Source organism: Arvicanthis niloticus, chromosome 15, assembly GCF_011762505.2.
Source record: "Arvicanthis niloticus isolate mArvNil1 chromosome 15, mArvNil1.pat.X, whole genome shotgun sequence".
Classification (NCBI taxonomy): domain Eukaryota; kingdom Metazoa; phylum Chordata; class Mammalia; order Rodentia; family Muridae; genus Arvicanthis; species Arvicanthis niloticus.
In genome coordinates, this window is record NC_047672.1 from 58,828,418 (window position 1) to 58,851,585 (window position 23,168).

The window sequence follows — 23,168 nt, forward strand, 5'->3', positions numbered from 1 at the left end:
GACTATAGCACACAGGCTATGAAGACAGCTCAGCTCCTTGTGGCAGAGCTGGGATTGCACAGGAAGCAAGGAGTTCCCATTGAACACGGTTTCTTAGTAGCTTATAGCATGTGCTTGATAATCAGGATGTCTCAGATTTCTTATGGTATTAGAATTCTGGGAGTCCTTTCATGGTCACCACATGATACCAGAGAAATCAGAGTCTCCTCTTGGGATTTTTAGTCTAGTTAATAAAGGATTGAGAATGGATTAAATGAAAGCTTGAGAACAATTTTACTAGATTCGGAAAGAAACATGTCCCAAGTCAGGTGCATTCATCAATAGCTCGAGGGAGGAGAATAGAGAAGAGAGGACAAAAAACATGTTTGGATTACTGGCATGGAGGTCTACCACTTAGCATCAGGCAGCCACACAGTAGCCATCTTTACAGAAAAGTTAGGAAGCCCCACATACTAGAGAAAAGGCACACTTAGGTAAATAGCACCTCAGAAATTAATCTTTCCTTAAAGCTTTTATTCTCTCCCATTTTCTTAGCAGTAGACAACGAACACTGTTTTAGTTCTTATATTCAAACTCTGTTTATCTCTCTAGCTGTATTATAAGCCCCTTAGGAGTAATGGTCATTGCTTGCAATTACCTCACTCTTTGCCTCTAGTGTCCAGCCCCCCTGCGTTCCAATCTATCAGCAGGACTATAAAACTACAGAGCTTACATAAGGCCCAGTCTGTCAAAAGCATGTTCAGAAAGGGCATCAATTTTCCCCTGTGCAGCTCACAGGCTACAAACAGCAATACTCAAATGTGTTCAGTGAGGTAAGATCTCAATGGCAGCAGTAGCAGGCATTCCTGATTCTTCTAGGTCCAGCGTAGGTGCTTCACAAATAGTTACCTAAGTGTTTTGTTTTGTCATTGTTTTTAAACAACAAGGATGGGAAGAAGTATAAAAACATTCATTTCAAAGCTTCCAGCTGTTCACTGTTACTGAAGAAAGAGACCTGAATTTACCTTTGAAACTGTTTATTTGTTTCAGAAAACCAATGTAATTCCTGTTATGTAAGTGTAAAGCAAAGCCCTCCTCACTGTACTGGAGCCAGCTGTGAAATTAACCTGTATTCTGTTGGTTGAAAGGGAGGCAAGCATTTAGGGCAAACTGGGGGCATTTCTGGCAGAGCTGTTTCTGAAGCATTGTAGTTTCCTGGGGGAAGATGTTTGCCTCAGAAAGAAAGCAATGCTGTTCTCCCAAGCTCCCCATCAGAGGGTTTCAGAAACCTGAGAACTAAAGACTGGGTACATAGTGACAACTAGTCACTACTCTGCAAAGGACAGGCTCAGTAAATCTCAAGTTTGGTTACAATTAGGTATAAATTTCACAAGGTGCTAATGCTGGGCTGCTTGCTGTGTGCTGGTTTAAATCCTCGGTATGACGGAGCAATCTCAACCACACGACTGGGAAAAGGAGAGATCCCTGAGATTTACTGTGGACCCATCAGGGGCCTCAGGTTCTCAGGAAACACAAACATCATTTTTTCAAAGACATAGTTTCAGGAACTTATGTTCTCAGACAGAAGCTGGCCTGGACCAGGTCAGAAGGCCCATTTGATGGAGTGGTGTGTGTCAGGTTTGCACTCTGGGGTAGCTATGCTTCTGAGCACCCTCCCTGCTTACCCTCCATCTACCAGTTTCCATGGTTCATTCCAATTCCAACCCATCCTCAAATTCCCCCTAGTCTTAGTTTTTATGTCATAACTCTCTGTACAAAACTCATTTGCAGATCTGATTTGTCATCTAGCACTCTGCCTTGATGGATGAGTCACTGCAGAGTAGAGCTAACCTCCTCAGCAAGAAGCTCTGAGCTTCGGAATCCTCCCCACGTACACCCTGGACATACACAGAAGCAACACAATGATTGACAGGTTGAACTATGCTTAAAAGTCACTGGTTATGGTTCCAAAGTTTCAGATACTTATCAACGGCAACTTCAGGTGCTCATTTACATATCTGTAAACACAAAGACTTAACTGAGCACTGATTGTGAACTGTAAGAAAAGACTGCAGTGACCTTAAACTGTAGGGGTAAACTTGCTAAACAAATTATATGGGCTCAAAATTGGAGTGAGACCAGTGCATTTATAAATACTAATGTGAAGCCAATAATAATACACTGTTAAGGCAAATTTCGAAGTAAGAAATGAGGGGATACTATGTGCTTATAGGTAAACATATATCTGGGGACATCAACCCAAGAGTGACCACACAAGGCAACTGCCCATGGATAATGAACACAGCATGGGAGGGAGAGAGAAATCTAATTTTCACTCTACTCCTCCTTTATAACTGTGTATGCATGTTACTTATTTAAAAAGTAACTGTTTTTAGGTAGACAAAGAGAAGAGATCAATGAGTACTCACCCAGTTCTGGGGAGCCTCAGTAGACTATCACCCCCAAGATTTCATCCTTTGTTCTCTGTGCTAGAGTCCTAGAATAGTCATTGTTCGTCTTAAGTGACAGGCTATCTTGGCATGACAGCAGAGCTAGTGCCTGCAGAAGTGAGTTAATGACTGGGTGGAAGAGGCTGAGATAAAAGATCCTTTAAATATTCTTACCAGTGCGACCAAGTCACTCTCTAAAGTTCACACTTGTCTGCATAACAGCCAGTTTTGCTCTTAAAACCACAGATAAGCTTGCAGGAACTTTCTGAATCATGCAGATAAAAAATCTGCCTCAAAGAGAAATTTACTTGTGGTATGAAATTACAATGCAATTCCCTAAGATGATGAAAGTGTAAAAGCCATCCAAACAGCTGCACTATACATATTTATTTCCATTCATACCACAAAGGACATGAAAGATTCATTTCTACATCCAGATAAAGCATTCTAAACAGGCAAAGTCAATGGATACATGAATACAGTTGGGCAGACCGAGATGTTCTGACTCAGAATCAGTAACCTGACAATTCCTGTTTCCTCAGTTGTCAGCAAACATCACACATGCTAGTGGTCCCAGAACACTGTTTTGGTTCTAAGAGAGCCACCAGCAGTAGAACATAAACTCATCCTATATTGTCATAGAGAGCTGTCCTATCTACTGCACACGGAAACCTGGCATCTGAGGCACAACCTACTTCTCCAGAATCTGTTAAATATGTTTTCAGTGTTCACTTCTTGTCAGGCCGAACAATTTGTCCTTTAAAGAACTTATCTTTCTCCACTGAAGCTTGATTTGACACTTTACAGTGTAGTTTAAAATATCTGCAGCTAGAGACACTTTCTTCTTCATAGCAAATTTGAATCCACAAAATACCCTTTAGTGAAGTGAGGATTTGGATGAAAGTATCAAAGAACTGAAGGTACTGAAAGCAAGAGATATTCCCATGCTCACAGGACCATCAGCAAGGACTTTTTGATATCCGTATACAGTGTTATTTTACTCTCAATATTTATTAGTGAGTAGATACAGAGAAAAGGAGGAAGGGCGATACATTGCCTTTTAGTGTTTGAAATGATGCTTTTCAAAGTTCCTCTACAGGGGCTTAGGGAAATGGCTCAAAAAAAAAAAAAAAAAAAAAAAAAGCTTGTCTATCATACCTGAGGCATTTGAACTACTAGCAGTAAAGAGGGGAAAGTGTCTTCTTTATTTACAAAGCACTGTCTGAGAGGATCATTTTTTTCTCTACTCCTTCTCTTTTTAATAAGTGGCAGTGATTTACTAAGATGGCCACCATGGTTTGTTCATTCAAGTACTACTGGAACACTATGAGGTTATTAGGTTATGAGAAAGATACAAGGGTAAACTGATACTGTTAAAAGGGCGGGTCCATGAAACAAGCTTAGCTTCCTGCTTGGTATGAAACACACACACACACACACACACACACACACACACACACACACACACACACCAACCTCCTTTCTACTCTATACCACAGACCCTCAGTAGATGCTGGGAATCTTGATCTTAGACTTCCAATCCTCCACAACTATGAAGAAGTCAATGTCTGTTCTTCATGAATTGTGCAATTTGAGTGTTCTTATAGCAACAAAAATGGACAAGAAAAATGTCACTGAAAATACAAAAATCTTCATTCCAAATGAAGCTGGCAGTCACAGTAAGTCTATATTTGTTGGATTTCTTAGATTCCCCCTGCCCCCAGCAATGCAGAAGTACTTTGGAGTTGGCAAAAGCATGCTTGAGGAAATGACCAGAAAATGTATAATGTATATACATCTGGTAGGCAGTGGAATAACCTTATTTTAGACACAACTTTGCATGTTTAGTTGTGTGTGTATGTGTGTGTGTGCTCTGTGACAGTTTTGTGTATCTTAAGTTGGCTTCTAACTGACTATGTAGACCAGGGTGACCTTGAACTTCCAAATCTCTTGCTTCCCCCTGGGAATCCAGGTATCAGCCACCACGCCTGCTTTATACAGAACTGGGGAATAAAACCACTGCCTCTCACACATTTGTCAAGCGCTATATAAACTAGGCTACATACCCTTCCCTACAATTATTTTTTTTGTACTGTGTGTGCCAGTTTGAGAGATAACAGTTTAGATTTCGACCGTAAGTTTAAGAGACTCAGAAATCGAAAGTTATCAAAGGAGATAATAGCCATCCAAATACTGGAGAGACTGTCTCACTCCATCAACTCATAAAGTATGAAAAAAGGTTTATTTAAAGTATTTCTGCAGTCATTTCTGGTCTTTTATCTCTTTGTACCAAGCATGTTTTTTTAAATAATTAATTAATTTCTATTTTTTTTATTTACACTGGTATTTTGACATGTATGTCTGTGTTGCAGACAGTTGTGAGCTACCATATGGGTGCTGGAAATTGAACCCAGGTCCTCTGGAAGAAGAGCCAGTGTTCTTAGTGACCAAGCCATTTCTCCAGCTCCAATATTTCTGTTCGTATAATAAATTATGTATTTGTGTTTTTCAACAAAACAGTTTATATCTACAAAGAACACGAAACAATAACACCCCCTCATTCTTGCTCCTCCTGACACATTCAAACGGTAGAATTAATTTCTCAGCAGCACTGAATTCCTCTGGGATGGGGCTGAGACAGAGTAACTTTCAGAGAAGGAGAGAAAAGTGAAAATAAAGTATAATGAACACCCGGTTTGACACTGCAGTGTCATTTAAAAGAAGAAAAACTGTGATTTCTAAAACATGTCTGTAAAAAAGATTAAATAAAGTGAAAAAAAGAAAATTGAAATATATTTATATACAATAAACTGAACATATTTAAAGTAAAAAAAAATTCTGTCTTTGACAAAAAAAGCCCCACAAATCAGGGTAAATGTAAATTCCTTAGTGCCTTCAACGTGGTTGTGATCAATTCATTAAAAACCCTTTATAGATTATATAGGCTATGATTTCTTTACAAACCTTTAGAGCTAATGGGTAAACAGTGATACATTTGTTATGCCCTTCCATTGATGAGTCCAGAATTTCAAGTTTGCATCGATATTTCTGTATTTAGGTACAGTTCTAAATAAATTGATTCTATAACTGAATTTTAAAATCACTAACTCTAATTGGCAACTTAATGTTCCTATGGAGGGCAATCAAAGACCCACACTGACAACTATTCATAGGGTATATAGATTAAGTGACTACAAAATTCATTTAGCTGTAATTTTATACTCATAAGAACTCTGATCATAAGGCAACTTGGCACTATTTGAAAGTTTCTCATATTACTTGAAATATATAAAAGCAATAAAATGATCTAGGAAGATTATTTCCAGATGAATTATCTTCTAGCCTACAGACTTAGCAGAAAAGCTTATTTAAAATATTGTTCATTCTGATGCCCAATTGAGTTAATATTGACATGCATATATCAATGTTGTCACATTAGAAACAGAATAATTAGGAGAATACTGTTTTCTTCACAGAGAATAAAATAATGAGCTATGAAAGAACTTTATAAAATGTAATGAGTGCCATCACTGCTGTTAGAAAGAACTGAACTGACTGAGTGTCACTGTTCTGTCCTAAAAGCAAGCCAGTGTCAAGAGCTGTAGATCAAATAAATGTCTTTATGATTCAACAATGACAATGCTTCGAATTCTGAAGTCAATATTCACAAGACACCACACTGCCAGTCCAGCCCGACTTGTTCAGCACATGCCAGGCAAGGCACTCATTCTTTCTTCCAATTGCATGGCACAGATGTCCACAGTCAATGTCCACAGACCACAAGCATGCCATTCATACAGGTCAAATAAACAAGGCACACAGTTGAAGTGACACAGCTTGCTATGCAAGACAAGGATGAAAATCTGCAGGACATTTATATTTTTATAACAGAGAAGTATACAAGACACAGATGACTTGGTTTATAAAATTTCAAAGGATCCATAATAAACCACTATTTCAAATCATTAACTTTGACATTTCATCTACTTTTTCTTAATGATGGCACATGCCTTTCTTAATTATGAATGTTTCTAATTACACATCTTTATTCTAGAGGTTTAAAAAGACTGATCCAATAAACTTTCAAAATTAATTATATTTAATTAAGAAACAGAACTGCCCTTAAAAATTCTAAAAGAAAAAAAAAAAACAAGGTAGAATGATCTTCACATTGTTTTGGGGTAAACTTATTTGTTTTACTGCAAACCACTAAAGACGATTAGAAATCCACATGCCATTACACACATCTGCTGTATGAGAGATGTGGGTTACAGCAATATTTATGCTAACACATCATGAACACTGAGTCTGAGGAGTCAAATGAGAGGTGTGCTTCTACATGGCTTCCCTATTTAAAACCAAGAACCAAAACAAAAATCTTTATCATCCCCTCATATTCCTGAAGTAGTTTTCTAGAATCCCTGCAGATCAAAATCTGAGCATGCTCTGTGTCTCACATAAAATGTCCAATTCTTTGTGTATAATCTACATACATTTCTTCTCCATAATTGAAATAATCTCTAGATTACTTATAAGACCTAATACAATATACATGCTGGAAATGTTTGTAGTATTGTGACTACAAACTTTTATAGAACGGTGACAAAAGAAAACTATAGGTATTAAATACTATTTATTTATTTATACATCCATTTATTTATTGAGACAGGCAGGGTCTCACTCTGTAGTAAACCCTGATCTAGAATTCTTAGCAATTCTCAGATATCAGGCATCAAAGTTCTGAGATTACTAAGTTTGGTTTTTGAAACCTAATTCAGTAGAAGCATTTTATAAAGTAAACATATATGAAAGAAATCTGAATAAAACTACCAAGTAATGGGGGAGGGGGAGGAGACAGTAGCCCAGTTATATATCTGCCACCACCAAGCACAACCTCCCATATCAGAAATGGGTTACAGCTAATTGAGTAGTTGACCAAAGTGTCCCCATGATAATCTCCAAACAACCAAAGCTATTGCCAAGGCTATTGGTTGCTCTCCACAAACTGATGGTGAAGCCTTACTGTAGAAAACAACACCTGTGTAACTCATTGAAGATGGAGAAGTCAAACTGGTTCCTACCTAGAGCCTTCACATCTATTGACTGGTAGTGTTCACGGTAGAAGGTACTCTGTACACTAATGAAGGAGAAAGGTAATCACCTACCCAGCTATAAACCATTCAGTCTACAATGGCAAGATGCTCCAGTACAAGGAAGGTACAAAGCTTGTCGTACTAAACAACCAATATCTGATTGAGTTTGAGGCCCACACCATGAATGGAACCCATTCCCAATACTGCCCGGGTGGCCAGGAACCTCAGACTACATAGGTCAGGATAAAACCAATCACCAGTGTTCTGCTAAAGGAACATAGAAATAGAATGACTCCTGATGACACTCTGCTACACTCATAAACTAGTGTCTTTCTCACCCGCTAGAGAAGCTTCTTCCTGTAGCAGATAGGAACAAACACAGAGACCCACAAGAACAACGAGCAGATTGAGAAACCTTGGAACACCCAGTCCTAAAAGGGATATCTTCAACAAATGGCTCCGTCCAGGGTTCAGGGAATTGCAGAAGAGGGAACAAAGATATTCTAACAGCCAGTGAAAAGGAAGACAACAGGGAAACCAGGGTCTTCTAGAAACATCAAGACTGATGCACACCTGAACTCACAGAGACTGTGGCAGTGTACACAGGGCTTGCACGGCTCTAAGCCAAAAGGAATCCGGTGGTAAAGAGGGGGAGGTAGACACAAGTCCTCATCCCTAACCTGGATCTAACTCCAATAGATAATCCCTCACAAAGGAAAAATTAGTTTTATTCCCACTGGCGTTGCACTAGGCATACAAACCGCACTTAAGGGCAGGCTCCATGGCCAATCATAGACAGCCAACACAAACAAATTCAATAGTATTTTTGGAGAGATAATTTTTGAGGGGGTCTCATAATGCATTGTCTGAGAACTTGACTATATATTATAGTTTCCAGTTTTGTGTTTTTATGAGATTTCTACGTATGTGAATATATGTGTCTTTGCATCAACATGTATTTCTTGTGACTTTTCTTGCTTCTTTTTCTGTTGTGTTGTCCTATTGTGGTTTGTTTGTTTTTATTTTATACTATTGTTTTACACCTCTGTTTTCTAATATGCGTATGTATGTGAGAGAGAGGGGTGGGTGGGAGAGACACTGAGATACACAGGGTGCCATTTTGGGTGAGAGAGAAAGTGGGAAGATCTGAGAAAAGATGGAGAGGGGACTATAATCATAATATAGTGTATGAAGAAAATCTATTTTCACTGAAAAATAATTCTGTTTCTGTTCTTCCAAAAGTATAATGGTTTAATTACAAAAAGCCAAAGTCTTAATATTCTCCTACAATCATTGATCAGAATGTTAATATCAAGCCAACATTTCTCTGGATTGTATTGTGTTCAAACGCTTAAGTGGAAAATAGCTGTTTGAGTTTTGACTTGAGGTTCACTAAAGAAAAACAGTGATGAGTTCTGGCTTCAGATTATCACAGCATTTCCATCCACTCCTGAAATATCGGGACACATGGTTCTGTCATTTTAGACTTATATGTATGTGACACTGTGTTCCCAGCATTGATGACTAGAGAACCCACACTTGGATCAACTCGGAAAAAAAGGGAGAATATTCTGCACCTTGCAATATTGAATATTCAGCTAAGATACAATAGTTCATTTAAAAATAAACTGCATTTATCTCAGTGGTATGAAATGTAATTTCCTCCTTGATACATGGTAAAATCTCATGTGTATTAAAGGATTGCCTCAAATTAAATTTCCTTCTGATTTATTATAAAAATTTCTAACATTTTCATCTATTGATGGTTGAATCCTTATTTGTGAAAACCAGCAGATAGGAAGGTAAAATTCTATACATTTTGAAGATCTAATTGTATACTGGTATTCTTTCAGAACAAATTTTTCTAGTGGTCTATAGAATTTCCTCAATTCATAAGTTGCTCCTCGGGAAAGCAACCAATGGGATAGCATATTGTCTGAGAGATAAAAATGTAAGAGCCAAGGAGCTCCTTGCTTAGCAAAGACATTCCATCTCCTAAGGAAATTAGCATGGAGCACAATTCTATTCTGAGAGCACAAAACAGAGATATGAATCTGTCATCAAGATATCTCCACAAAATCACTCCCTTTCATTATTGTTTGTATGTTTCATGTTAGAGAAACCAGACTGAAAAACTATCGTGGGAAGGTATTTTTAAATGTGAAGTACAAACAAAATTATCATGCAAGTGTTTTTTTTTTAAACAAAACCAAAAACTTCCCTTGCCAAGTAATTATATTTAAAAATAGTCCCTAGTCTATATCTCTCTCTCTCTCTCTCTCTCTCTCTCTCTCTCTCTCTCTCTCTCTCTCTCTCTGTCTCCACAATATGAAAGATAATAATATAAAATGCAACCATTTGGGCAACACTCACTAGCATCTCTGTAAAATATGGTAACTGGTATTCAGATGCCAAGGCTAGAGAATGGTCACAGAGCAGGATCAGAAGGACGTGCCTTTGCTTTGTGCAGCTGTTTCTTCCAAGGTGCAAACCTGATAAACTAACCAATGAATTACCAAGGTTTGAGGACTCAGTAAAGATCAGTGATGAAGAACAAAATATACTTATTACATCATGTCACACAGAGCAGGAACACAAAACAAACAAACAAAAAACAGTACACCACCCTAGGCAGAGATGCATCAGAAATACTAAATGAAAAGGAGAAAATGTGAAAAAAAAAACCTGATTTGTATGGAAACAATGACCAGAAAAAAATCACATTGAACTAAATATCAATTTAATTCTCTAATAGGTTACTAATTAACACAAAATTTATATTTTAGCCAAGAAACTGTTATGAGATGAATCATGGGCAGCAACTTTTAAAATTCTTGTATCAACTTTGTGAAGCAGGCACAATTTAAAATCAATACATTGAGACACAGAATTTTCAGTAACCCACCCAGTTACCATATATACCACTTACAATATACCACTTACAAGCAACAGAAAGGGGATTCAAACTCTTGTGTCCAGCTCCAGAACCTATATTTGGAGAGACTTTATTTCATTTGCCTTTTCATAGGAGTTTGTTTGTGTCTGTGTAAAACCTTGTCTCTTCTGTCACTTGCTTTCACTTAGTTGTGCTACATCATGCTTAGAGGTGTGCATGGTTATCTATAACCAGTACATGGCATTATGATATATGTAGAAGTGTTAAACCTTTGGCCCTATTACAGTCCCTAATGTACTCTGGAAATTTCCTGAAAGAGAAGAAAAGGCCATGTTCAATTATAACAATAGTTGCTCTTCAGTCCCCAGTTCTCGAGACAAGGCTTTGTAAGAATCTCCAAATCTGTTCTATGACTGTCATTCTTGCATATAAGTCCATGACTGATGATGCTAACCCCTGGCTAACTGATGGGCTGCAGAGAGAGAGAGCTTCGAGGTTGGTAAAATGTTGATGCGCTGTGGAGAGCATGTCAGAGCACAGGTAAATGTTTAGGAGCTCTACTCTTCCTTCCTCCACACATTTGTTTGCTTCCTGTCTCCCTTTGCAATCCTTTCAGCTGGCTGTTTCCAGACTGCACCATTTACAGTAAACTAGTCAATCTAAGTGATTTTAGTTCTGCATGTAAGTCATTTTAGTGAAGTATTTAACCAAAAGAGGAAGTAGTGTGAGCCCTAATAATAAACAGATATCTGGTTAGACTTTAGGGGTTTGTGATTAGCATTTGAAGGGTGAGCAGTCATGTACCACTCAGCTTTTAATCTGTAGTGATTGTGGGCTTAATGTCAGAGCCCAGTTAAGTCTTCAGAAACCCAGCAGATATCCAGGGTGTTAACAAATTGTTTATTGGGATGCAGAAATAGCACAAAGTAGGTGCTGAAAGTGTTGGACTTGAAAAGAAGACCAATACCATAGAAGGGAGAGCTAATCAGAAAACCACACCCAGGAGGAATCACTGGCATTTCTTTAGCTAGAGCCCATGGCTGCTGAATTGTGACAGGAGCACCGTGAAAGAAAATTCAGCCTTTTTGCTGCCCACAGGGCTTCTCAGTGCTTTAATTCATCCCAGGAATGTAAACCAAGAGTTAATTCATAAGTTACTGAGTCTGAAAGCCCAGGGGAAGACTCCAGTAAGAGCTCCTCTAGGTCTGATGAACAGCCTCCCCCGCCCCCGTTCTGTTAAGTTTAAGACATATATAGGTCATACAGAGTGACTCTTAGCACGCCACATTTTTCAACAGGGCCCTCACTGTTCAACCTGAGCTTAAGGCATCACTTCCTGATTAAACACCACACCAATAATTTATTTTCTATTACTAAGATACTAAATATGTATTTTTTATATAAAGGGTCTGAACTAGACTCTCTCTGAATATCTATCAAAATGGAGAGAGGCTTTAGGGGCATAAGTCAGTGGTAAAATTTGATTTGCATTAGACCCTGGGTATAAATGCCACTGCGAAAATAATCTACATTAAAAAATCTGAAACTGTGCATGTGATTTTCCCTTTCTCTTAGAGATTTATAACTGATTTGCTGTAATTTCTCCTCATAGATTTGTGCCTCTATTTTGGAAATTAGAATAAAGCAAGACTCCTAATGATTTGAGCCTACCAATAACTTGATGACGCAAAAAACCAAAACAAAACAATACACCAAGCTTTGTACTTACATATCACATTTGTTTCATGGCTTTCTTGTAACTAGTAACTAGAGTGACAAGTTACTAGTAACTACTTTTAAGTATTATGAAAGTTTAATGATAACTATTCATAAACCGCCATAGTCACATGGTCGTCGAATCTTCCAGCTTTTTCTGCTCTCACATCTACTGACCTGTCTCATATTGAGAACTCTAACTGTAGCTTGCTCTTTGACCCAGTTCACCTCAACAATCCACTCTATCACGTCCAGCCTGGTCTAAGTGCACTTCCCATATCCAACAGTATCTACTAGTTCCTTTCAGGGAGAGATTTCCCCGGTGAAACCACTGACACTATTGGAAGGGTAGATACATGTCTCTAATTAACATGAGTGATATTAATGTGTCAACGTGAGCTCATCACTTAAATGCATGACTTTGGAGCCAGATGTTGAGTAACTAGTTTTAGAGATAGAAAGGACAAGGCTGTGCCCACAGCCCTCTCCACATTCTGCAGTGGAGCATCTAATTCTAAATAGACTGTCTGTTTGCAGAGCTAAAGTAAAGCAACTGCCTAAACTTTGCATTAAAATTATATGTTTAATGGTCCAAGGGCCTTGTAAAAGTAGAGTGATTCTTCATTCGGTAATAAAGCCATTTATTATTGCAAACTATGTACTACAAGAAAGACCTAGTAAAACAGAACCCTGTAAGGCATTAACAAATTGGTGAAGTTCAACCTTAAATTTATTGTTATAGCTCTAATGAACTTCATTTGTGAATGATATAAAATAGTTGAATATCTATACCTCTGGGAAAAGACTTTAATCTCGACATTTCATATCTATCAAACCCACTAAATGAACCCTACTTAGCATCTGAAAATGTATTTAATTTTTATTTTTTTATGTTTTATTTTTTTGTATGTGAATTCTGAGAAGCATAAAACAAACATGCACTTAACATGTCCCCTACAAAGATACATCTCTAGAGTATCCCTTAAATTAGTCTAAAATTGATTTGCAAAAATTCCCTAAAGTCTTGGATAGAACTATCAACACTAGGAATGTTATGCTTATGACATATGGTGGAAAGACAGTAGAGTGAGTTTCCTTGATTACAACCACAGAGCTGTTTAACTCTGTTCTCCCTTGACCGGCCAGTAAAACAGACTATGATTTCAAATATTTATTACAGACTTCTTGGTATACCTCTCTCCACCCCCAAGATAAACTTAACCTAACAATCCTCCAATATAGTTAGACTGACTTTAAACGATAAAAGAAGAAACATGGATGACTCCCATGTCATCATGAAAAAATTGCACAAGCTGTAAATCTGTAGTCCACTTTAATCTAATTTAGATGGAGATTACTTTGAGTTCTTTTTTTAAATTATTTACTTATTTTATGTATATGAGCACATTGTTTCTCTCCTCAGACACACCAGACGAGGGGATCTGCTCCCATTACAGATGGTTGTGAGCCAACATGTGTTTGTTGAGTGAATTGAACTCAGGGCCTCTGGAAGCAATCAGTGCTCTTAACCACTGAGCCACCTCTCCAGGCCCTACTTGGAATTCTTACACTATTAAATAGAAAATAAACGTTTAAGTCCTGATGAATTGATGTGCTTGCTGTCTGTGCTTCAATTTTCTTTTAATGTGCTCAATGCATCACAAAAGCATGACTTGATTCATTTGTTTGATGAATTTCAAACTACTGAAGACACATACACACAAGTGACATTGTATGAACCGAGCGAGCATGTTGTATTTGTATATGTAGAGAGAAACATACACACATGTATGTATGTAACAAGCTTTAAAGAAAATGGGGCCATGAATGTCAATGACAGTTTGTGTGTGGAGGGGACATAAAGAATGGGTTGATGGAGGGAAGGGACAGGGGAAATGATGTAATTATAATAATCTTAAAATGAAAGAAAAAAAAAGAACCAGAATTTAGATTTCTAAGAGGAACAGCATAGCACTGATTCATATTTAGTGAACAGATTTTTCCTCACCAGTAAGTCCCTAGTCATTAGAAAATAGGATTATTAATAAGCTCAAACGTGTTCAGCACAAACGATCAACACTAAAAGGACCTTGGACTGAAGTTTTCTGTGGTCTTTTATTTCACACGACAAGCATACATCCCAGAAAACACAAATAACTTCTTGAAAAATAAAAAATACAAAAACCAAATGAGTTAAATTCATAACAACCCCTTAATTCAATGTCTGATATACTTTGCAGTTGAAAACAGTTCAAGTAGGCGATTAGGTGCAGTCTAATAAGCTAAATTTGCTCGGTGATGTTTTTATTTCTGTAACCGGAAGTTCCGAACCTTGTAAATATCAAGCAGTGTATGAAGCCCAAGTGTGAGGGACTCAAAACAAGCCTGAGATGCCACACTACCTCAACCCATCAATTCCATCTCTACTCTTGACCAACAAGACCAAGGACAACTCTGATAAAGAGATAGTTTTTCTAGAAATAGCTAGTTTTCCAAAGCTAATTAAACGAAGATTAGGAAATTCAAGTGAGTCTTAATCTTTAGATGATTATTCACTTTATCTTGCATATTTTTAACCATCCAACCAATACTTATTGTTAATGCTTTGTATCACGCATCCCTTGTAGGGTTGTGTACATAGATAGCGCAGACAATAGTGAGTATGAAATGTAGCTGAAGCCAAAAGATAATGACTAAAATACCTTCAAAGCATTAGAAATGTGCTGGAGGCTGGCACGCTGGTGACAGCACTGAGAATGTCCCTATTCTGGGAAGGGTTACAGAAACTATCTCTGTATAAGTAAATAAATTAAAAACGAACAAAAACAAATAAAGAAAAACAGACAGCCACATGGGAAGCAGGAAGCAGCACATCCCAGGAGAGAATAAAGCCAATCAAAGGCTGTGAGGAGGAAACAAGTTTGAAATTTGGTTGTTCCACAGTGTATTAGCACCACCAAGGTAGTGAGGCCATGGACTGCATAATGGGTTACAATATTTTCTCCATAGATAATGTGAAGACAAATGGAAATGAGTCCAAATGTGGCACACAATTTAGTCCATAAAAACATAGTAAAGCTTTGCAACAGGAAGACTGTGGTGATAAACCACTCCATTTATTCATCCTAAATGTATGCAGAAAATAACGCTCAGTGAGTGCTAAGTGGAACTTGCCTTACTGCATATGGTCAGAGCTTTTCAACTACCTGGAATTTGGAGCTGTGTTCTGCTCAGAGGCTCTGTTCTATAAATATAGCGATGTCTGTTTCATCTCATCCAAGGACAAAATCACCCAAGTATTAAATTCAAATTCACCCATTACTGTTAAATTAGTGAAATGAAAAAAAAAAAGTTCTAAATTTTGAGAAGTGTCTTATTAGTGTGATCAGTATACACTGTAACAGTATTATGTTTATTGTATTTAGCGCATGTATACACATATCTATGTATGGCATACATATAATGATCAACGATTTATTAAAGAATTAGACAGCTGAAAGGTAAATGTCTCTGTCTCTAAAAATAAAGACACTTGGCCAACTGAGATTAAAGGGTATGGATCAACTATCTGACAGATCAGCCTTGCGACTAGACATCTAAGTGGCTGATAGACTAGCACTGTGACCAGACACCTATTAGACGAAGCTTCCTAAGATCTAACTGACTCCAAAATTTCGCACTTCTCTCAAAAAGTTGCAATGCGTGCCATAAGCTTATTTGTGATGAAACAAGAAATGACTATGTGAATACAGTATGCAGAATAAACTTGATACATTCTTTTAGTCTCTGGCATGTTTTTTACCTAATAAGGAAGTAGCATTTGCAGTGCAGAGGATGCAGTCATCTGGACCACATTTGCCTCCTTATACCACTGTTCAGATAAAAGAGAAAGGAAAGACAAGGAAACGGTTTCCAAAGCTCTTCCATGCCAAACTCTGGATGACGCCCAGCGTCTAACTGCTCTGCTGCCTGGAACTGTCTCACTTTGACAATTTGGCTTCATTGCACTTTTCCATGCACTTCCTACATCTCATACACACTTGATTCCAAACACAATAAATCACAGTTAATTGCATGTCTTAAATTAAAAGACAAAATAATGCACAATTAATTGGGGGAAATTGTCAATTGGTGAATGATTCTCGCTCATTACACTCTATGCATGGGATGTATGCCCACTGCTCGTTCTTAGCTAGACAATAGACGGCAACACTGGAAGTAGAGGGCCATCCTTGGCACACCAGTCTGGAGTGAAGAATCAACTGCTTTTAAAACACCTCTACATGCCTACCAAATCTTGCTTTCACTACAAAGAGTCCAAGCGCGGCACACAATTTAGTCCATGAAAACCTAGTAAAGCTCTGCAATGGGAAGACTGTGGTGATAAACCACTCCAATTTATTCATCCTAAATGTATGCAGAAAATACTGCTCAGTGAGTGCTAAGTACCAATACAGAAATGTGCATAATTGTGGGTAATTAGAAAAATTAAAATATCCTTGACAAACACTTGAACAGAAATGGTATTTCAGCCTATAGTGGGAAAATACCAGATGATGCACACAATTTTGTCATGCTTCTTAACATGAATAAACATTAAGGACATATACTTATTAGACAAATACAAAATAGCATGCATCTTTTGGGTCATTTGTAAAAGGTAAGGGAAACAAGATGTTTAAAAAGTCACAGATGATACAGAAAAATGCTAACATATCATTTCTGAGATATTCGTATTCCTAAATGTTCTACATTAAGAATACCACCATGGTATTGGGTTTTAAACATTCATTTCACTTTGTTCCTAGTCTGATAATAAATACTAGTGTTTGGTTTGCGTATATGTTCCTAAATAGAACCTGTTGAGTCCATTAATGTCAGTTGTACATATAACTTCAGGACTTTGTGGCACTGGGTAACCAATAGACTTGAGAGAGTCTTTTAAGATGAACTAACCATACTCTAATAGTAGAAATAACATTTTAATATATAAAACCAATTGTGAATCACATTCATACACTTCTACTGTATCCTTAGCTATGCAGACAAAAAATTCTCATAACATACTTATTGACATACCTAATACAAAATTTAAGAAACAGGCTAAATTCTGTTAAATGTTCAATACAATAGTATATTTCAACAAATATCTTACACTAGAAAACAATGATTTAAAAAAAATCATTGTAAATTCTTTTAAAGTTACTGACAGAGACCAACTATGAAATGTCTGCTGCACAGCTAATACTGTGAATTTCAGCAACTAGAAGCTTTTTTCTCTCCCACTCCTGCAGCCTCATTATTTATTTTTTGTATTGAAACAGACTTTCTATCTAGCTACCTCATTGAATCTTGAGGCCAAGTCTGGCAATAAACAACACATGCAGGCAAACATACACAGAGTTCCATCACTGGCATCAAAATAGCTGACAAAAGAAGAGTGTTTTGTAAAAATATAGCCCTAATCATGCTAACTTTTGTTTTATTTTCTCTTTGGAAGACTGGGACACATAAAACCCAGCAGAGTAAATGTGTCCAGTAGTATTCAATTACATGACCTTGAGATAAACAGCCACTTCCTTCCCTCTTTTATTCATTGAGATTCAGGATGGGAAAAAAATAATTATTTTCCTCAAAAGGCTGTCTCAACCTCAGGCATCTTTACATCCCAAGGGTAATATTTTCATTCTCTTCTTAATGGAACAAATTTCTAATCTGAATATGTATTCAAAAATAATTGAGGCAATGTAGTGTCAACACATCACAGTGCCATCAAGTGTCACTCAAAAAGTTGGGAACCCAGTGAGCCAGAGCTCTCCTGACAGACAGGAAAAGCACTGATTTTGCTTCCTTTGGATGAGCAAAGCTATTGAAGGCCAAGCATCAAATTTCTAAGAACAACTTACAAAAGGCCTGCTCTGAGACCTAGAATTTAAATAACTATTCTCATTTACATTGCTATGAGCAATATCTGAAATAACAGTCACTTCTGGTTAGGTTACACTGTTCTAAGATTCCCACAGTACTATAATCCTTAGGGGAACATATCATTTTGAACACTGTCCATCCCAGAATTCCCAAAAATAGTGCCAAGATTTCACTTCACAACTCTTCAAGTTCAATAAAATGTTTTCACTTCTAGAAGATATATGATACCTATATTATCATTTTGCATTTGATTATTTTTCATAAAAACTATGATAAGAAAAAAAAAGACTTCCTTAGTACATTTTGTGTTCAAAATTGTACTGATATCTTATTCAGTGTCATGTGTGTCTTGATATCATGTCAGGAAGACTAATAAGCAGCCTACACATTATAAAAAAATCTTCCAAACACTATATTTTACTCCATCACCTTTCAAAAGACAGAAATAATTTCTTTGTTCCAGAAAGAAAAAAAAAACGTACCCTGATCTGTGATGGGAGAGACACTGCACCTAAACAAAGGCAGTGCCACCATCTGCCCAGCACTCTCACAGTGTGACAAATAGAACGGTAATTAACTGCTTTCCTACCAAAATCAGCCAGCTTCAGCTCCCCCGTGTCGCTGATGAGCAGGTTCTGCGGTTTCAGGTCTCTGTGCAAAATATAACGCTGGTGGATGTAAGACAGCCCTCTCAGCAACTGAAATAAGAACAACTGAAAAGAAAAAAAAAAAACAGGAGGGAAATGAGAGTTAAAATCCAAATTCGAATAAATGCCAGTTCATATACAAAGTCTGCCAAATATATTAGTAAGAAAGTTCCTACCAATCATTAAGCAAAAATATGAAATGTTAGCATATAAATCCCTAATTCATTAAGAAGTGAATCTGAGAATTTCTAAGACTTCATGGTGTTGATCTCCACCTCAGCCAGAATTCTATTCCATAAGTAACAGAATTTGAAAGATCAGGTGTTTAGAGTATCAAACTCTCTAGACCAAAATGATGGCTAAGAAATCAAAGCAATCGACAACATTATAAAGAATAGGAACTTTATATAAATATTCTTATTTAGTCCTAAAGAAATGGCATGAATATGCTATCTCTAGAAACAACCATTAACATGCTTTAAGAAACAGAAATATAGGATAATTTGAGACAATCAAAAGAAAAGAGTCACTTGGTCATATTCATAGCAAATGGTGGCCAGGCTGCCTTTGCACCCATATGGTTGTAGAGATTGGCTATTGCCTGAAGGTAGATGTGTGGCTTCACTAATCGCAGAGCTGGCCTAGCCTAGAAGAGGCAACAAGGATTCAAGAGCGATATTTTAGGTGTGACAAATAATCCATGAAATGATTAGTGCTTTGGACTTAATTTAAAATTAATTTTTAATTAGATATTTTATTTACATTTCAGATGTTATCCCCTTTTCCCATCCTCTCCCTGCCCCACAAAAACCCCCATCCAATCCCCCCTCCTCCTGCTTCTATGACGATATGCCCCTACCCACCCACCCACTCCCACCTTCCTGCCCTCCAATTCCCCCACACTGGGGCATCCAGCCTTTATAGGACCTAGGACTTCCTCACTCACCAATGCACAACAAAGCCATTCTCCACTACATATACAGCTGGGGCCATGGGTCCTTCCCTGTGTGCTCCCAGGCTGGTGCTTTAGACCCTGGGAGCTCTGGTTGGTTAGTATTGTTGCTCTCCCCATGGGGCCTCAAACCCTTTCATCTCCTTCAGTCTTCTCTCTAACTCCTCCCTTGGAAACTCCATGATCAGCTCAATGGTTAGCTGTGAGCATCTGCCTCTGTATATGTCAGACTCTGGCAGACCTCTAAGGAGACAGCTATATCAGGCTCCTGTCAACATGCACTTCCTGGCATCCACATCAGAGTCTACCTTTGGTGACCACACATGGGATAGATACCCAGGTGGAATGGTCTCCAGACAATCCCTCCTTTAGTTTCTGTCCCACACTTTGTCTCCATATTTGCTCCCTTGAGTATTTTGTTACTCCTTCTAAGAAGGACCAAGGCATCCACACTTTGTTCTTCCTTCTTCATGAGCTTCATGTGGTCTGTGAGTTGTATCTTGGGTATTGTGAGCTTTTGGGCTAATATCCACTTATCAGTGAGTGCATACCATGTGTGTTCTTTTGTGATTTGGTTACCTCACTCAGGATGATATTTTCTAGTTCCATTCATTTGCCTAAGAATTTCACGAATTCATTATTTTTAATAGCTGAGTAATAACTCCATTCTGTAAATGTACTATATTTTCTGTATCCATTCCTCTGTTGAAAGATATCTGGGTTCTTTCCAACTTCTGGCTAATATAAATAAGGCTGCTATGAACATAGTGGAACATCCTTGTTATATGTTGGAGCATCTTTTGGGTATATGCTCAGGAGTGGTATAGCTGGGTCCTCAGGTAATGCTTTGTCCAATTTTCTGAGGAACTGCCAGACTGATTTCCAGAGTGGTTGTATCAGCTTACAATCTTACCAACAATGGAGGAGTGTTCCTTTTTCTCTACATCTTTGCCATCATCTGCTATCACCTGAGTTTTTGATCTTGGCCATTCTGACTGGTGTGAGGTGGAATCTCAGGGTTGTTTTGATTTGCATTTCCCTAATGACTAAGGATGTTGAACATTTCTTTAGTTGCTTCTCGGCTATTTGAGTTTCCTCAGTTTATAATTCTTTGTTTAGCTCTGCATCCCATTTTTAATAGAGTTATTTGGTTGTCTGGAGTCTAGTTACTTGAGCTCTTTGTATATATTGGATATTAGCCCTCTATCGGATCTAGGATTGGTAATGATCTTCTCCCAATCTGTTGTTTGCCTATTTGTCCTATTGACAGAGTCCTTTGCTTTACAGAAGCTTTGCAATTTTATGAGGTCCCATTTGTCAATTCTTGATCTTAGAGCATAAGCCATTGGTGTTCTGTTCAGGAATGTTTCTCCTGTGCCCAAGTATTCGAGGCTCTTCCCACTTTCTCTTCTATTAGTTTCAGTGTGTCTGGTTTTATGTGAAGGTACTTTATCCACTTGGACTTGAGCTTTGTACAAGGAGATAAGAATGGATCGATTTGCATTCTTTTACATGCAACCTCCAGTTGAACCAGCACCATTTGTTGAAAATGCTGTCCTTTTCCCACTGGATGGTTTTAGCTCCTTTGTCAAAGATCAAGTGACCATAGATGTGTGGGTTCATTTCTGGGTCTTCAGTTCTATTCCATTGATCTTCCTGACCGTCTCTGAGCCAATACTATGAAGTTTTTATCACTACTGATCTGTAGTACAGCTTGAGGTCAGGAATGGTGATTCCCCGAGAAGTTCTTTTATTGTTAAGAATAGTCTTCGATATCCTGGGTTTTTTTTGTTATTCCAAATGAATTTGCAATGTAGGTCCTTCGATAGCCCGGTTGCTTTGGACTTTTATATCAAGGGAATTCTTTTATTTTGTTAACAGAAGCATGACTCACTCGGCATTGCAAAGCCCTGCTTGTGAAGAAGTTACTTGCCAGAGTCACTCTTGTTGACCTAGTATTTAAACAATCAATCTCCCCCAAGAAAAAATAAAACACAATTGGTTTTCATTTATGTGCCAACAGCCTGCTCATATAACCAGCTAGTAACAAAAGGCTGTGCCAAGGAGATCCAACATGAGCTAAAGCCTGATGTTCCAACCACTGTGAAATATTCTAGTGGAAAGGATTTCAACCCCCAAGGGCCTTGGAAGCTATTGTTCCTGGAATTTTCCAACTAACCAAAGCTATGAAAGCCAAGTACATGTATCTCCTGAGATAATGTGCTGAAATGACAGTATAATCAAGTCACATCTTCACCTGTGACAAATATGCAGAGACTGGAGAAGGCTCACTTTTTCCAGACTACAGGTGGAAAGCCGTGGACATCTATTCTGAGTCAGAACAGACTGAAATTCTGGCTTAAAGACTCCAGAAAGCAAACATCCTTCCAGAATTTGCCTCCTCTTGACGCTTCTTTGGAAGATGGAAAGAGTCCATGCACACAAGCTTCACTCTTAACTGCTAATTCCTTTTTCTCCTGCAACTTTAAGCTTATGATGTCTATGAAACTCCTTATTTCTTCAGTTTGGAAAGAAGATGGGTAGGTGAACCCAATCATGAAGAGTTTCAGAGCCTTTAAGAAACACATGCATGTAGAAAGCATATACTAAATTTCAGAAATAAACTTTCTGTTAAGAAGAATGTGGCTTTGTCCAAGATGCTAGGCACTGCTTGATCCCAAGGGTTTGGCTGTTGAATCATGGTAATGTTTTCAACCTAATAGAAACGCGACACTATGTAAATGCCAGCTGCTCGCCCATATAGTATTGAACAACACTATATTTGATCCTCCTGTTAGGAATATTAAAGTACATCTTACCACTATCTCCATAACAGTGACGGAGAAAATGAATGAATAGCAAACTGAGACTAAGTACAAAGTCAACTAACATAGTACAGGAACTGCGGACTTGAATCAGTTCCTGCAGGCAGCATGTTGATATAGAAGCTGCTTCCTCAAACTAACAGGGTAGCACATGAACATATAATCACATGGCCTCTGAACCACTACACTGAACTCTAGTTGTAGCCGGGTGGTCAGTCACTTCTGTTCTATATTTCCCTGAGCTAAGAAATTATGTTATAATTAACATATAATTATTAACAGGAAAGCTGCTCTTGAACTCTTATCCTAGTCCCTGGTGCCTCCCATCCTCCTTTCCATCCCTTCCCCGTCCTCTGGGCTCTAGACAAACCACTCCAACTCTATGTCCCAACTGTAGTTTCTGAACGCATCACTCACAGTACAGAATTACCCCACCTCCCACAGACTGCTTTACCCTCATCATAAACTGGATACACAGCTGCCACTCTGTGCTACTAATGGGATTACTGAATGAACTTAGAGACATCTGGATAGGGACAGATTAAAAAGGATCACAGATAGGAAGTCCTAGAATGGGATTCTCAAACAGCTAAGTGCAGAAGTGGGTAGATTAAGCAGTATCAAGGGTTTCTTTCCTCTAATACCATCAGTAATTGGTGGAAATAGATAATCCAGGTCATTT

General features: G+C 38.0%; 1 protein-coding gene across 5 annotated transcripts in view; it reads right to left on the reverse strand.

Moving 5' to 3' along the window:
* Positions 1-23,168, reverse strand: part of Cdk14 (cyclin dependent kinase 14) — a 532,454-nt gene that overhangs the window by 235,016 nt on the left and 274,270 nt on the right. For all 5 annotated transcript variants that reach the window (XM_034518915.2, XM_076913083.1, XM_034518917.2 and 2 more), the window contains one exon: positions 18,652-18,775. In XM_034518915.2, coding sequence (XP_034374806.1) covers positions 18,652-18,775 — 124 coding nt within the window. The remainder of the gene's footprint in view (positions 1-18,651; positions 18,776-23,168) is intronic.